The sequence below is a fragment of the Gossypium arboreum genome, chromosome 11 (genome assembly GCF_025698485.1).
Source record: "Gossypium arboreum isolate Shixiya-1 chromosome 11, ASM2569848v2, whole genome shotgun sequence".
Taxonomy (NCBI): domain Eukaryota; kingdom Viridiplantae; phylum Streptophyta; class Magnoliopsida; order Malvales; family Malvaceae; genus Gossypium; species Gossypium arboreum.
The window spans coordinates 135,576,505-135,592,544 of record NC_069080.1 but is presented as its reverse complement, the minus strand read 5'-3'; the positions used below and the strand labels follow the sequence as shown (position 1 = coordinate 135,592,544).

Here is a 16,040-nt window from a genome sequence, read left to right as displayed (position 1 = left end):
TTCAAGTTTACTTATTGGCAAAAGTATTTTATACAATAGTGAAAGTAGAGATGAGTCACTATCATACATAAATGCATTAAGTTTCAAATGAAATCCATGTGATGACCTGATAATTAAAGACGTTTACCGCTCTAAATGTGATTTGTATTTGTTATCTTCTTTCTCACTTCCAGTATTGGTTCAAATTGTTTTCACTTAAGTTTATTTATATTATTTTATATTTTATATTCACTTATTTTAAACATTAATAATTCAAATATATTCTAATTAGGTATTACATTGTATATAAAAGTAAAATTAGATATTTTAAAACTAGAAAATAAGTTCAGCCTCTAAAATTGTTTGAAAATATAATCTCTAGTTTGAAAGATTTAAATAACTCTAGTTGGTAGCACATTTTTAAAAGATATACTAAAAATAATAATATTCTTGAAAAATGCCATATGTAAATATTTACGTGCGTGCAAATTCCAATTATAATATTAAATCTACCGATAAATTTGTTAAAATATTTTTAAAAACAATATTCTCAAGAAATCAAAAAAAAAAAAATTACCACCATTGAGTATAACCGATTAACTATTACATTTTTAAAACTCTGCTAACAAAAACTGGTCAAATTATATAAGGTTATGGCTACAAAGGGAGATGAGTTCTCATCAGTAACCTCTTCTTTTCCCACCACCATGCCTCGGATTCCGTCAAATTTTCCGGGCATTTCACACCATCGTTGGATATTTGCTTCACAAGCTTTTGGCGACCTTCTCGTATAAATCACGAGGCCAATTCTGACGCATATTATTTGCAAGGAAGGTTGCAATCTGCAAAGGGCAACATACATAAATTATATGCCTATCACGAACCGCACCGTTCGCCCAACCCCAGTTTTTTTTCCTCGGTCATGTAAGTAATTTATTTCTTCAATTAAAATACGGGTAGAATTAAGCACCCGGTTCTTCCAATAATTTATGATAGCAAGCGAGTTGAAAATGTCGGCATACCTTTGATCTCATGGCTCGAAGTGATCCATCTGTATCGGATACATTATCCAAACAAGTTATAGCAACCTTTAGCAAATCAGGCAAACAAGCTTGGACATGAGGAGATAAATTTTGGAGCACATCGGCAGATGTATCAGGTGCTCGTGGATCGAATGGAAGGAATGGGATCTTGGCAACTTCTCGTAGAGCATCAAGATACTGGCCTAGTCTTGTCAATTTATGGATTGATAATATAGTCTCGAGCTGTCTTAATATGGTTTGTTGCTCTGAAACATGTTCCCTCTCTTGGAAACTGCAAAATAAACCACGTCGGGAGAAAGCAGAAAGATAGAATAGTATTAACAGAAGATATTTAGGACCGAAAACAGATAATTTATAAGGCAAGTTCACGCTGAATAGATCAAACACTAACAATTGAAGCCATAATTATAAGTCTCAATCTTATATTTTTCAAGCCATAATTGAGTAAAATGTACTTTATATAAAATTGTGATAGATTAATAGTTAATAGTATATTAGAGGTTAAAATATGACATAAGTCTCCGTACTCTTTACAAGTTTGAAATTTAATCCTTGTACTTTTTTGTCCAAGAGTTTACTCCTCTACTTTTAGATTTCAAAATTCAAATCCAATTATTAACACTATTAAATATTTTTTTGTTAAATTTGGTGTAAAATTTTGAAATAAAATAATACTCACTTAGCAACAATGCATCTAAAAAATTATATTGTAATGAACCTGAATTTAACAAAAAAATTTAATAGCATTAACAGTTAGACCTGAATTTTGAAATCTGAAAAGTAGAAAGGCTAAATTCCTAGCAATAGAAGTACATGAACTAAATTCCAAATTTACAAAGAATACAGAGACTTATAGCATATTTTAACCTATTATAGATCTCAAGACAGATGTATTCATACACGTTCATGTTATTCTTTTGTTTGATGTCGTGTTTTAGTTATTTTTTGTATAGTGTCTAATGTTGCCGCATCTAGTTTAAAATGATTTCTACAAGCATTTATCAGAAAATAGGGCAATATTAAAAGTGAGACACCGGCAAAATTGTGATATCAAGTATATGCTAGAATTTTAAATAGCTAAATTTTGATAAAGAACAAGGGAATGAATAGAATTAGAACAACCTGACTTCAGGATAATATTTGAAAGTCTCCAAGATCTCGTTGCCGGAGTGAATGAGGCCAGCAGTTTGACTCTCACCATCCAATCTACCGCGTGATAAGGCACAAATTGCTTCAGAGAGGCACTTATTTATCGTATCCAATGCCATCGAAAATGCTCCAATTCTCTTCTGAATCTCTATAGACTGAATTTGGACAAAGGAATTATAGAAAAGAACATGAAGATATAAATATTAAACAACACCCAGAAAAAAGTAGTACGAGAGGAAGTTGTATGACTACTGCAGCTCTGCAAGTATCAAGGGCAATGGAAGTTTGGAATTGCCGATATTTATAAAAATTTCAGCTTCAATTAAAATGAAGTTCATACTTTTAAATATTATAACAAAAAACATGAAGATTGGTGAAGCAAAGAGATAGAGAGAATTACCTTGTCGTACAGCCCAGAATCTTGGCATTGGCGGGCAGCTTCTAGCAGAAACTGTTGTCTTGCTTTATGATCAGTCAAAAATCGTCTCAGTTCACCTTCCTCTCCAGCACCTCTCGAACCAAGTAAAAGATAAACCCCACCATCTCGAAACAATATCTCAGTGAGAAGCTGCTTCAGCATCAAGTTCATCTGCCTTTGCTGATCCACACTACCTCTCCCAGTCCACGATACATGTCCACCACCTACTGCAGCAGCAGCTTGTGCGTAATATTCTAGAGCCATTTGAAGGTTACCAAGCCGTAGATACATAGAGCCATACTGCCTAATAATGCTAGAAGCTTCTGCGTACGCATCCATAACTCCCAGCTTTTGTCCGGCTCCAGAAACTTCAGAAAGGACCCCATTGTCTGCTAGCACAATTGCTATGTGAGCAGCATCAATATGGTATTCTTCCTCTCCTGCTTCTTTAGACAGGTATGAAATAGCTGGTAGCAACTGGATACTTAAAAGCAAGATGTACGGATATACTAGAGGATCCTTTCCATTTTTTGTGTAATATGACGGCTCAAATTTGTTTAGGTAAGCTTGCAAATCGTCAAGACTGTATGGTACTAAGCCCTCATTAGATGAGGTTCCACCAGGAAAGTCCTGTACTGCTGACAATATGAACCACAGGAAATCCTCTATGGTACTGAAAAGTGATGGTATATCTCTGAGAAGACGGTCAATTTGCCTACGAGACCCCGATATGATAGCATAGAGCAACAGTTTTTTCTTGTCATATGAAGCTCGACCAACCCGATCACCCATTCTGAACATTTTTTCGCACTCTTCTGCAGCAGCAGCTGCAGTGTGTGCTGGCACCATGCCTCCACCATTAATCCACTCTGCAAGCTGTCAAAAAGAAGTATTGAGTATGGCGCATGGTCAAACACGATGGATTAAACAGTAAACAATCAGTACCAGTGGTGCAAATTGGTGAGAAGCACGGGATGATAGGGCAACTTGTCTTGCTTCATCATAATAACCGGTCCTCAAGCAAAAATAAATCTGTTAACACAAAAAGATGGGATTCTTAGAGAAACTTAGTCATTTAGGAAGAGAAACAAGGATACAGAACAAATTAATCAAATTTAGTTGGGGAAAGAAATCAGAGAAAAAAAACACTTTCATCATCTGTTAAGACTCATTTGTTCTTTAGAATGGTGCATTGTTTCTTAAAACTACATACTGAATTAACACTTCAGCATGGTAAAACCAAAAGCATCCCCATCTTGTCTCCCAACTATGTAAAAGATGGCTTCGACAAAAAGAGCATACAAGTCATTTTAACAAAGACAAGCAAACTGAAGTGAAAGAGTAGTTCAACATTAGACTAACGCAGTTTGAAAAAGTAAGTGACATGTTAAAACGAGACGACTTACGTCTATCACAGATGTTCATCGATAATTTGAAAGTAATAAAGTGAGTAAAGTTAAATAAAACCTGCTGCCAAGTGGTATCAATGGGAGGCTGCCTTCGAGCATCACCTGCATCAAAATCCAGAAGTCCATAATCCCTCAAACGAATCTGCACAGACAAAGAAACAAACTTTACAAAAATGATTACTGCAATAAAGTTGAACAAGCAAAATGAAGCTAAATAGAAACAAGCAGACCCGAAGAAAGGCACGAACTCTATGCAAATTTCCAACAGCTCCACCAAGAGCAGCCTACATTGAGATCAAAGAATGAAATATCAACGCTGGAAGAATATGAAACAACGTAAAACACTACTAAATTCATCCTTGTTAGAAAGTCATTCGGAGAAGCTACAATGAGCAAGGAACACAGGGAACAAAATTAGAGGCATTCAAAAGGAAAGTTGCTAGCCTAAATATTTATTTCTGCATTTTGTTAACAGAAGAATAACAAAAAGATGCTAGAGAACTTTCTTACTTGTGCAGGATGGCTTTGTATTATATCCATAATGTATTTCTCATGTCCCCATTCTAGGTGACGTCTAGCACCAATTACTAATGACATCTTTCTAGAAACACTTTGCCGCATCATCGAATCCTCGCCCATTAATTTCTGCCAAAATATTTCACTTATCAACAAACATTTATCTGGTAGCATGAAGCATGATAACACTAGTATGTATCATACCAGAATAAGATGCCACATTTTCTGCATGTTAACTGATTTGCCACCAGATGCTTCAGTACCCAAACTCTCATAAGCAACTTTAAAAGCTGTGGCAGGCTACACAAATGTGTACAATCAACAATCACGAGTAAATAATAATATAAAATTTTATATAAAAAACCAAAGGTTGAGTAAATAATAATATGCTAGAGACCAAACAAATTCACTGGGCAGAAGGTTTAAGCAAATACTTAACCGGAATGTAGAATAGCCATATAAGACAATAAGACAAGTATGCACATACAAAGAAAGCATATTATCATTCAAGAAACTATTAAACAAATTGCAAGAGGATATTTCAGTGCTCATGATTTTGGAAAATTGCTCAACCAATTTTTATAACTTGAAAGGGAAAAATCATCCTTACTTTAAATGGCAAGCCTTGTTGTCTTGCATTGTTCAGATTTCTAACAACTTCAGCATATACCGACACTTTTTTCTCAACAACTGGCTTGTCAGCTAAAGGTAGAAGCCCAATGGCAGAAGTACCAGATGAAACCTGAGAACTAGAAGCCATGGGAACCATTTGACCTGAACGAATACCACCACTGCTTTTATCAATCATGTTTGTCTTAGGTAATGTTGAAATTCTGCTCAAACTCTGTAAGAAGTCCCGTTTTTCCTTTTGCCAATCTTCCTGCAAGGCATTAGACACCACCAATCAAACATGTAAAAGCAGAAAGCCTACAAACTTAGTCATCATCAATTTGTTAAATTTTAGGTTCAATGTATCGAAAAAGTTCATCATCAATTTTGATGATGTTGAACACTGCATCAAAGTACTATTTTTTTACCCTCAAAAGTAGGTGATACTAACCTCCAACACTTTCATCATATAATCATTAAAACTTCTGAGGTTATCCTTCTGAGCTTCTTGGATGGCTGAAACCATTGCCATTTCATGAACCTGAGATCAAAACATTGTACAATCAATCATATTTCAATAATCTTCAAAATTGAGAAGCAGAAGTCTGTGTTGAATGGCTGAATTAACTAAAAGATAGCCAGGGCCATGACAATAGTACAAAAAAATGTGAAAAAAGATAAAAAAAAGAAAAGGAGAAGAAAATTTCTCAAACAACATTAGCTAACACTCAAACGCCACCTTAGTTTTTTTATGATGACCATATAGATAAGGAAAAACACTGAAATAATCCCTTGATTTTTTATCGTATGAAAATAAGGCTATGAACTCTTATTTCACCATCATTATCCCCATAAAATCTTGAAAATGGATGGATAAAGTTAAATTGTCAAATTTTTAAGATAGCATTTCACCAAATATCTGTGATCCTACCCGTCCAAATAAATCACACTATCCAACTAAAAGGATTCAAGAACATTCCTTTGAATATTTACAGTGTTAATGTCCTAAATACAATTAAATAGAAGTCCATAATCAAAGCCATTCAATAAAAGACCAAGGACTTATTTTTAGGGTAGAATAAAGTTTGAGAGTTTATTTGGGTATCATCCCTAGAAATCATACTGAATATCCTAATGATTATAACAGGGAAAAAAGACATGAAACCACCGCACATATGCACAATTTATCCTCTGTAATTTCACCCATCAAAAACTCAAGTATCTTTATAACCTCATTCATAATAGTTTAGCCAATACATATAGTTCAATCTTTTAGAAAACCAAGCTTCCTTTCACCAAGCACCAATGAATGAATGAGAATCTATAGTTATGCCACCATGCTCTTATTATATCAACTGTAAAAGTGATTCTAAGTTATTTGAAATGCACCAAAATTTAAGAGGAACAAAATGTATAATAGAGACTACAAGCCATCTCAGATAATATCAGAAACTAAACAAATACACACATATAAACAAGAAATAGAATGGGGCTTATGACATAGCTTGTAAGTAAGAAGTCTCCTTTTTATCTGGTTAGTGGATTAAAGGAGAGTGAATCAGTAACTGGGTTAAAACCTTAGCCATGAAGCACAACTCCTTGTGGCATAGGTTTGAAGAAGAATCAATTTGGTATGCAAAAGAACATTCAAATGTGCAAGTAGTTTAACTACAAATGCCCTTTATTTTATTTCACAGTGTGTTGAACAGCCAAATTGCTATAATTCACACATTATGCAACAACCGGTTAGTAAATAGCAATTGGACCTGAATACATGCTCTAACCCAAAAGAATGTGATTAGCCAGCGGAAATGAGCCATTGGTCATTATCCATTGAACTTATATTAAAAGTATGCAATCGATAGAGCAAACAGTACCTGCTGCAGATACTCCTCAACGCTTGTTGCTTCAGCAGGGAAAACATCCTCAAATGTTGTCTTGCAGAAAGATGATCAAGGAGAGGAAAACACAGTTTGTGAGATTGCAGTAAAGAGAAAACTATGAAAAGGGAGAGGGGGACCTTGAAGCAAGATTGTGAAGCCATCAATAGCAAAGCTCTCTAAAGTTGACCATACGCATGCATGTTAGGACCAAAGTAGCATTTAAACAGTAAAAATACAAAAGCTGAAATCAAATATCATTTAATCATAGCAGATAAAGTTTGGGGGAAGAGGGAAAATGTCCTTATCTTGACATATCGTTATCAATATCCATTCCCCTCAAAATATCTATTAAATAGCTTTATATGCCAAAGAAAAACAAGTAATAAATTTTATGGTTAGGGGGTTCCTGAGTTAGAAGCCACAAAAGCTGAATTAACATAAATGAAAATGTGGAAAATAATACTTACCTTCAATTCAAAAGACTTCAGATCGCGTGTAAGCTGTTCAGCGTTAATTCCCTCCCGTGCAAGTAGCCTTAAAACACAACAAAGACCATTTTTATATATTCCGCATGGTAAATAAATAATCTGGGAGAAATAAACAAAAGATAACCCTTCAAATTGTTGCTTAAAGCCAAGTTTGCAACCTAAACAATGTTCCTAACAACTTCCTCTTACTTTCTCAGCTAACATTCTGTCTATTTTAACAGACCAAGAATACAAGAATCACAAGAGTAATGAATTAAAATTATAAAGTATAAAGTTACCTTGTGGCAGCAATGGATTGAGAAGGAGCCTCAGTTCTTAAGGTTTTTGCCTTGAGCTTCTTTGATAGTGCTTCTAACTGATCTAAGTTTCTCTGTAAAATTATTGTAAGCAGATTGTCAGTGAAAACCTCATGTATGGGATCCATATCACTGAAATTTCCTTTTTTTAAACAATAATCTCAGCTGAGATACGTACCAACTGAAGATTTAATCACTGAAAACAAATGAACAAAATTTTTAAACATTTTTCAATTTGTTTGGATCAACAAATAGATAACCCTTCAACCAAGGTTTTTAACTCTAAGCTACCAACATCAAACATTAACTTGAATTACCAATATATTGATGAATGTTACTATAATTTATTGACGTTATCAAGGAGATGGCACATTCACTTAATATCATTGTAGTAACAACTAATATCCATAATATGAATTGATAATAAATATTAACACAATATATCCAGATCCTCAAACAATGGAAATATAGATAAATATGATGAACATTATGGGTATCATAGTCCATGTCTCCAACAGAAACATTCAAAAGAAGATGACCTAAGGAAAAGTGTTAATTAGTTATTCTCGTTATAATACAACATAATGGATGAAGAAAAGTTCATAGTTAAATTTCATAAAACCACAACATCGTTTCATTGTGTCATGTTCCTAATTTATTATTGGCTAAATTGTCTACAAAAGCCATTTCTTACCCTCCATAATAGATCTCTAAAAACCAATTTTCTGCTGAAGCTGAAGAAAATGAATCCCCATTAATGACTGATTATTTAGTGGAAAACAATATTAAGTCATTTCTCATCCAATCAGTTTCCTAGTTAAAGGAATTAACAGAACTTGACAAAAACATGGCCTCCATTTAGCTAAATTTCTCTCATCTAAAACATTAATTAGACATTGTAAGTTAAAAATTCTTGATTTTTCATACTATAATTTAATTCAGCAGCACTATAACAAAGCATTAGCTGAGTAACCTTCAGAAGCAAACATTAATACAATTGGAGCTTGGAAATACATGAAAATGCAGTGGTTCCTTTGCCTATTACTAAAACTTCCTCGATCGTTACATTAAAGCGGAGAGATAAACCAGATATTACTACTGGACTACAGTTCAGCAGAGCCTTCTGTTCTCTGCTCCCTTGAACAATCTCACTTTAAAAGACACAACTTTGAACGAGGCATGAGAAATTTCCAGAAATTTTCTACCTCACGAAATGAATGAACCATAGAAGGGTTTCCGCATTTCAATATCTCCTAATCTACCTCCGTTCCTTCATTTTCTAGGCATCCAAACATAGCATAACCAGAAGCAAAAGCAAAAAAAATTCACAAAAACCTAATCACTTTCCCCTTTTCTTTAACAACGTTTGTCTCGATTCATTACAAACTCAATCATTGTGTAAATTGATATTGAGAGAGAGAGAGAGAGAGAGTAACGGGACCTGAAGAGGAGGAAACTGAGCAGAAGGAGCAGCTTGCTCAAGAAGCTTGGTGGATGAGTGGAGAAGATCGGTCCAACTACTCATGCCTTGCTCACTCGCCATAGCTCTCATGTGAATCACTGATGCGAGGGAAAGTTCAAGAATTTTACTCTTCAATTTATATTTTCTAAAACCCTAATTTTCAAAAAAAAAAAAAAAAAACCCTCTTCTTTTCCCTCTTATGATCTGAATATTTTACAATTTAATTTTCAATCTGATTTAAATATTTAAATTTATTCAACCTTTTAGATTTTTAAAACTTTTGTTTTCTTATTTAAAAGAAACTAATAAAAATTTGTAAATGTTTGATATTTGAATTTGTTTTCCCTCACATTATCTGTATATATTGATAAAGTGGGTATAGTAAGTTACCTGGATAGCAAAATGATGATATCAAGATAAATAAATAGACTGCATCTAATATTATTAATTTGAGGTATTTATTAATTTAAATTTTATTTTATTCATAATTTTAATTATTTTAATTTTAATTTTTTATATATTATGTATTTGTTGTTATTACTATTAGTTTCAAGTTTTATATTTCACTATTTATTATATATTATTTTAAAAATACATTTATGTTTTAATTGCATAGCTTTCACAGCGTATGCTTCAAGGATGAAATTAAACAAATATTTTAGGAAATTGAAATTAAATTATAATTTTAGAATAAGAAAATGTAATTTCACTATTTTAATAAATTATATCTTTATCATTTTAAAGAATTAAATCAAATTTTTATATTTTTAAAGAAACTAAAATGTAATTTTATCTTTATTAATTTAAAATTTTAAAATGAATCTGAAAACATTTTCATGGTATGCATCTAATAAATTTTTAATTTTAATAAAAATAAAATATATTCAAAGAAATTTAAATATTTGACGCCATTTGAATCAAAATCAGAATAAATTGAGTATGAATATTTAGGTTTTTGAATTGTAAGGAAATATACCATGTGAATATGCAAATTACCAAAGTTACAATATTTGAATCACAAAATAAAAAAATTAAATAATATTAGATATTATATTTTTATTATATATATATATATATTTGAAAGTTCCACTAATACGAAATATGATATAAATAGCAAGTACAAGTGTATAACTGATCAACGATAATGATATATAAAATCTATTGAAAAATTTGGTTTAGAAAATTATGTTTTTAAGCATAGTGTAAATTAATTTTTTCCTTAAAATTGATGTTTGTTTTATTTATAGTAATAAACTTTTAGTTGAAATTATATTTGTACTTTATACGAGATGGTATAAATTATTTTTGATTTTCAATCAATTGATTTTTTGTTATTCTCGAAACTCAAATTACTTTAAAAGTGAGCTCAATCAAAATAAATTAAATGCACAAAATTAAAAAGAATTTCTTTAACTTTCAATAGAAAAATTACTTCTCTTTATATAACTGAAAACTATGAGTTTTATTAGAAAATAAGATTTATTCTAAAATAAATTGTGACTACTTTTTGCTGGAATAACAATGCTCAATAATGCATGTAAATAGGTTAGCTTTATTGGAAAATCGGTTTAGAAAATCATGTTTAAGCACCCTCAATCTCATTACCCATCCAACAAAATATACATTTTTTAATTAAAAATAAAAGAGATTCCAAGGAAATGGGGGAGGAGGAATCGAAAGGCACCCTTTATTTCATATTTTCCTTTTTCTTTTTTCTTACTTTTCGGATCTATTTCTCTAATCATCTAGTAAAATTTAAATAACACCGAATAAATGGAAACTTTTAAAATAATATCTTTAGGATGAGAAAAAAAAAAGAAATGATAGGTGAGACTAGTTTTGCCAAGCTACAACAGCAGAAAGATTTTTTTTTTTCAATTATATTTTATAGTTTAATTCGCATTGTTGTTATCATAACAATTAAAAAATATATATGAAATTAAGTTTACTTAAAGATTATTTTCTTTGGATTTAAGGATTGGGATAGTTAAAGGTATTTTCCTTTGGATTTAAGGATTGGAATAAATTATAAATAGAAGTAAGCATTGTATATGGGAGTTTATGGATGCTCAAAAGAAATTTCCAACCGGTGTTTAGAACATGAAGAAGCATGAGATTTCTTTAAGAAGATGGTAGGGGACGGTGTTGAAAGCTCTGCCTTGTCACCTATAGCAGCTGAGGTAGCTAAAAGATTTGGTGGTCTACCAATTGCCATTAGGACACTTGCAACCTCTTTGAGAAATGAACCTCCATTTGTATGGGAGGATGCTTTGGGCAACTAAACAGGCCATTGTCACGCAACTTCAGAGGAGTAGCAGCAAATGCATATTCAGCTATAAAGGTGAGTTATGATCGTTTACGAAGTGAGGAACATAAACAGATTTTCTTACTTCGTAGTCTAATGGGTCATAATGCTTTATTTGAAGAGTTGCTTATGTATGCAATGGGGTTGGGGTTATTTCATGGTGTCAACACAGTTGAAGAAACACAGAATAGACTATTGACAGTGGTGAGTCATCTCAAAGCTTCTTGTTCGTTTCTTTATAGTTATACCAATCAACGCCTTGATATGCATGATCTTATTTTCGATGTGGCCATGTGGATTGCTTCTAAAGGCAGCCATTTGTTTGTTTTAAAACACAATGATGTTTTGAGTGATTGGCCAGATGATGAAATGATGAAAGAGTGTTACAAAATAAATTTGTTGAATACCAGTATCAACAAGCTTCCTGATCAATTGAAATGGCCCAAACTTACCTTTTTTGGTATGGGTAGCAAGGATCCTTTGATGAAAATACCAACAAACGTTTTAAAAGATTTTCCGTCTTTACCTTCATCAATTTCCTTGTTAGCAAACCTTCGAACATTATGCTTGGTTAAATGTGTATTGGGAGATAAAGCCCTTATTGGAGAGCTCAGGAATCTGGAAATTCTCAGCCTTGAGAGTTCTGATATTGAAATGCTACCCAAGGAAATAGGACAACCGACTAAGCTAAAGTGGTTAGATCGATTTACGTGATTGTTCCAAACTCACGTAATGCTAACTTCAGTGAATGGGGAGCCGATGGACACTCCAGTGAGCAAAGCAATTCTAGTCTTGCTGAATTGAAAGCTTTGTCATGTTTAACTTCTTTAGATATTCATACCCCTAATGCCAATATTATTCCCAAAGACTTCTCCTTTGAAAAGTTGCGAAGATACATTATTTTCATAGGAGAAGCTTCGAATTGGGAGTGGGGTTGGCCTTGGGTTCGTGAATACTCCACAACACTAAAGCTCAATCTGCAAACAAGCATATCCAAAATGGAGTCAAAGTTTTATTGAAGAAAGCTGAAATTTTATATATAGATGAAGTGAAAGGTGTGGAGATTCTGTTACATGAATCAGAAGCTGGGGACTATTTTCAACGGTTGAAGAATTTGCATATCCAAAATGGTGCAATAGTCCAATACATTATTAATGATAATGATGTTCTTCAGAAAATTGAATTTCTTCAACTAGAGTCTTTGACGCTCCATGGTCTGTCAAACTCTGAAAACAAAGGCTCGACTTCCATATCTACACACAAACGACCCTTTTCAAGAAAAGGGTTTTTAATGTATTTTTTAATATTGATGTTGAATAATTTTAAATTTTAAAAATATTAATAAAATATGAGATTTTGATATAACATATAAGAAAATATTATAATCAGGCAGAAAAATCTAAGATGAATAGTACAGAAGGAGTATTATGCTATGCTTGCCTTTTTTTTTTTTTTTTACAAAAATTCTTATTCAATAGCTTTTGTCTATTTAGAATGACAATTAATACTCACACACATATATAGATAATTTTCAATATATATGTTTATACAGTAAGGCTGCCCTTTCACCGTATTAATAAGATTGTAATTGATGAGTAAACCAGGATATGTTTGCAGACATTGTTTCCTAAGTTGGAGAAGTTGAAACAATCCTCAGTTAGCATTCAAAGAATATGGCTTCCCCAAGCATTTTGTTCAACTCAAAATTTAACGAGCTTGATCATTGAGGGTTGTGCCAACATAAAACACGTTCTGTCCGACTCCATGGCTGAATATCTACAGCAGTTCAAATGCTTATAAATAAGTGAATGTGAATGCATGCAAGAGATATTATCAATGGAGAAGACGATCAAAGAAGCATTCAAAAACAAAGCTATAATATACTTCCCTCGATTGAACTCCCTCAAATTGAAGGATCTTCATAAATTCATTAAAGTTTGCCATGAAAATTATGTTGTTGAATTATTATTTGCATAGTTTATTTTCACTATAGCTTTGTAGGGCTCTTGTTACATATGTTACATTGGACATTGTTGCTTAAAGCATTAGAAGTTCTCAAAGTTTTCGAAGCTAACAGACATATAGAGGAGAAATCCTCAAGAATGGTTGAATTTTGAAAGTTTGTGATTCCAACAATTTGAGATACGTTTTTAATCTCTCTATGGCCTTCCGTCTAGGACAATCTCGATACATGGAAATCAAGAGATATAATAATATAGAACAAGTCATCAAAGAAGAAAATTCAATTACAATAGCCGAGGAAGCAATAACATATTAATAAAATACTTATCATATTCCCTCATCTATTATCCATTACAATGAAATCTTATTCATCTATGACAAGCTTTTATTTGAGAAGTAAAGCTTTTGAATGTCCATCATTGGTAGAAATCAAGGTAGTTGATTGCTCAAACATGATTACCTTTATTTCAACTTTTTCAAATAAAGAAGCAATAATTGTTACATTTTTCCGCGACAAAGTTAATTTTCTTTTTATAATGAATCATCATTTATACATTCATTTTTCTATTTAAGTGGCTATGGTTCTTCTTGTCTCTCTTACATCAATATAGATGTATATATGGTATGCTAGTCATGACTTATGAGCTATGAAGTCTATTTATTCAGTTAATTTTCTCCCACTAGCAACATTTCATTATAATAATTAATTTTGTTGTGCAATCGATTTTTATATATTGTATTTTATCCTCTATAATAACTTTTTATCTATAATAACAACCATAAATTATGAAATAAACTTTTTACTAAATAAGTTCCTTATATTTACTAAATAAGTTCCTCTTGTTTCAAAATTTAAGTAAATTTAGTTCTATATTTAAGTGAAATAAAAATAAATTGTAGTTAATATATTATTTCAATAAAATAAGTAAATTTTATACAAAATATATTTATCATATTTTATTAATTTGTCTGTTTATAATAAAAGAAAAAATTGTACTTTCACTTTCAAAATGATAAAAATCTTCACATATAGCATGACATTTTTTAATGATAAAATTAAATTTTGTAATAATAAGCTAAACGAATGTGGAAGTATAAACTTATTCAACAAATAAAAAATTGTAGTGGTACAAATATGATATTACATATAAAATTTACAATTATCAAAACTGGTGGGAATCGGGAGTTTTATTGTCTCGGGGAGTGTACCATTGTGGCAACCTTCGTCAGCGGTGTGGTTGTTGGTTACGGTCCATTTCCTCCTCCCCCGACTCATGCTGGTCATCATTCATGTACAGCCCTTGAAGTGTATTCAACACATCAGAAAAATCGTATGTCTTAGTACGTTTTTAGATGTATGATCAGACATAGAATTAGATGTATTTTCATAATCAGATACATATTCAGATGCATATTCAGATCCTACCCTCATCCGCTATAGATCATCTCCGTCTATCCCTACACACCAAATAGGGTATCAAGTACCCATCTAACCCCACACACTATGAAGTGAGCGTATGACACTTCTCAGAAAAATGTAGTCAAGCTGGCAGAACAAATATATGGTCAAGCCACCAGAATAGATATATGTGGTTTAAACCATCAAATAAGGTAGATTATTAAATTGCAAATACTTCCTCCGTCAATTCATATTCCCACCCCAATGCACATGCAATACTAATCAGATATAGAATGTGTGTATGGCATACATGTTATTCACATAAGATTTTAAACTGCTTTGGCAGAAATCACATCATGCTATTACATATGACATACGTGCTATACATATCATGCTTCCAGAAATCGCATTTAACAAAAGCAGAATATCATATCCCATGTTTTACAGTCTTATTTATACAATACAAACCCTAGGTAAAATTTCAATAAATGGTTTAGAAAATGGGCCCACACTGCCTAACACACATCCATGTGGCCCACACGGCCCAAATAGCCCAGATTGTGTGCTCCATACGGCCTGGCACACGACCGTGTGATGTCGACAGTTTTTTTTTGGCAATGCGACTTTCTCTGTTTTTTGAGTTTTCCGTTACACACTTGGTCAGTTTTCGATGTAAATCCAACTGTGAGAATTCCAGTGCCTAAATCAACACCTTAGAACATAGGATTTGATAGCAATATTCTAAAATTTCAAGTCTCTAACTCGGTCGTAAACACAAACTAAATATTCCTAAACCAAGATTCAGCCTAACAACACATCAATCACTTACCATTGAATGAAACAGCAACCAAAACGAATTTCTCAGTTTGTCGGAAGGTTAATCACTACCAAATCTTCACCTAAAGAGTTTCACATGGTCAAAACTTTAGTCACACAATGAACAAAAATCATAACCCAAAACAAGACAATCCCTATAACCAAATTCGAAACTTAAAACCACAACCTTACCACAGACGACCAGCAGCGATGCAGAAGGAAGCGTTGATGGAAAATCTCAAAAGCAGAAAAGAGTGTAAAAAATGACTATTTTTGTATTTTATCCTTTTATCTTTTCAATTTTTT

The 16,040-nt window shown here is 32.4% G+C and overlaps 1 protein-coding gene across 1 annotated transcript; it reads right to left on the bottom strand.

Annotated features, from left to right (window-relative positions):
• Window positions 1-474: 474 nt before the first annotated feature.
• On the bottom strand, window positions 475-9,641 carry LOC108473709 (nuclear pore complex protein NUP93A-like). Its single transcript, XM_017775427.2, has 15 exons — window positions 9,232-9,641; window positions 7,773-7,864; window positions 7,474-7,540; window positions 7,001-7,060; window positions 5,575-5,664; window positions 5,125-5,394; window positions 4,719-4,814; window positions 4,509-4,643; window positions 4,229-4,282; window positions 4,057-4,140; window positions 3,535-3,621; window positions 2,572-3,465; window positions 2,145-2,326; window positions 1,002-1,293; window positions 475-821 (listed from the first exon to the last, which is right to left on the bottom strand). Exons 1-15 carry the CDS (start codon window positions 9,340-9,342, stop codon window positions 744-746), a joined length of 2,592 nt encoding a protein of 863 aa, XP_017630916.1. The 5' UTR covers window positions 9,343-9,641; the 3' UTR covers window positions 475-743.
• Window positions 9,642-16,040: the final 6,399 nt, after the last annotated feature.

Coding starts and splice junctions, on each gene's coding strand:
- LOC108473709 (XM_017775427.2), bottom strand. CDS start 9,342: ATGAGAGCTATGGCGAGTGAGCAAGGCATGAGTAGTTGGACCGATCTT. Junction 5,665..7,000: donor TTGAGGAGTATCTGCAGCAG/GTACTGTTTGCT, acceptor TTTTGATCTCAG/GTTCATGAAATGGCAATGGT. Junction 3,622..4,056: donor TTGATACCACTTGGCAGCAG/GTTTTATTTAAC, acceptor TTGTGTTAACAG/ATTTATTTTTGCTTGAGGAC.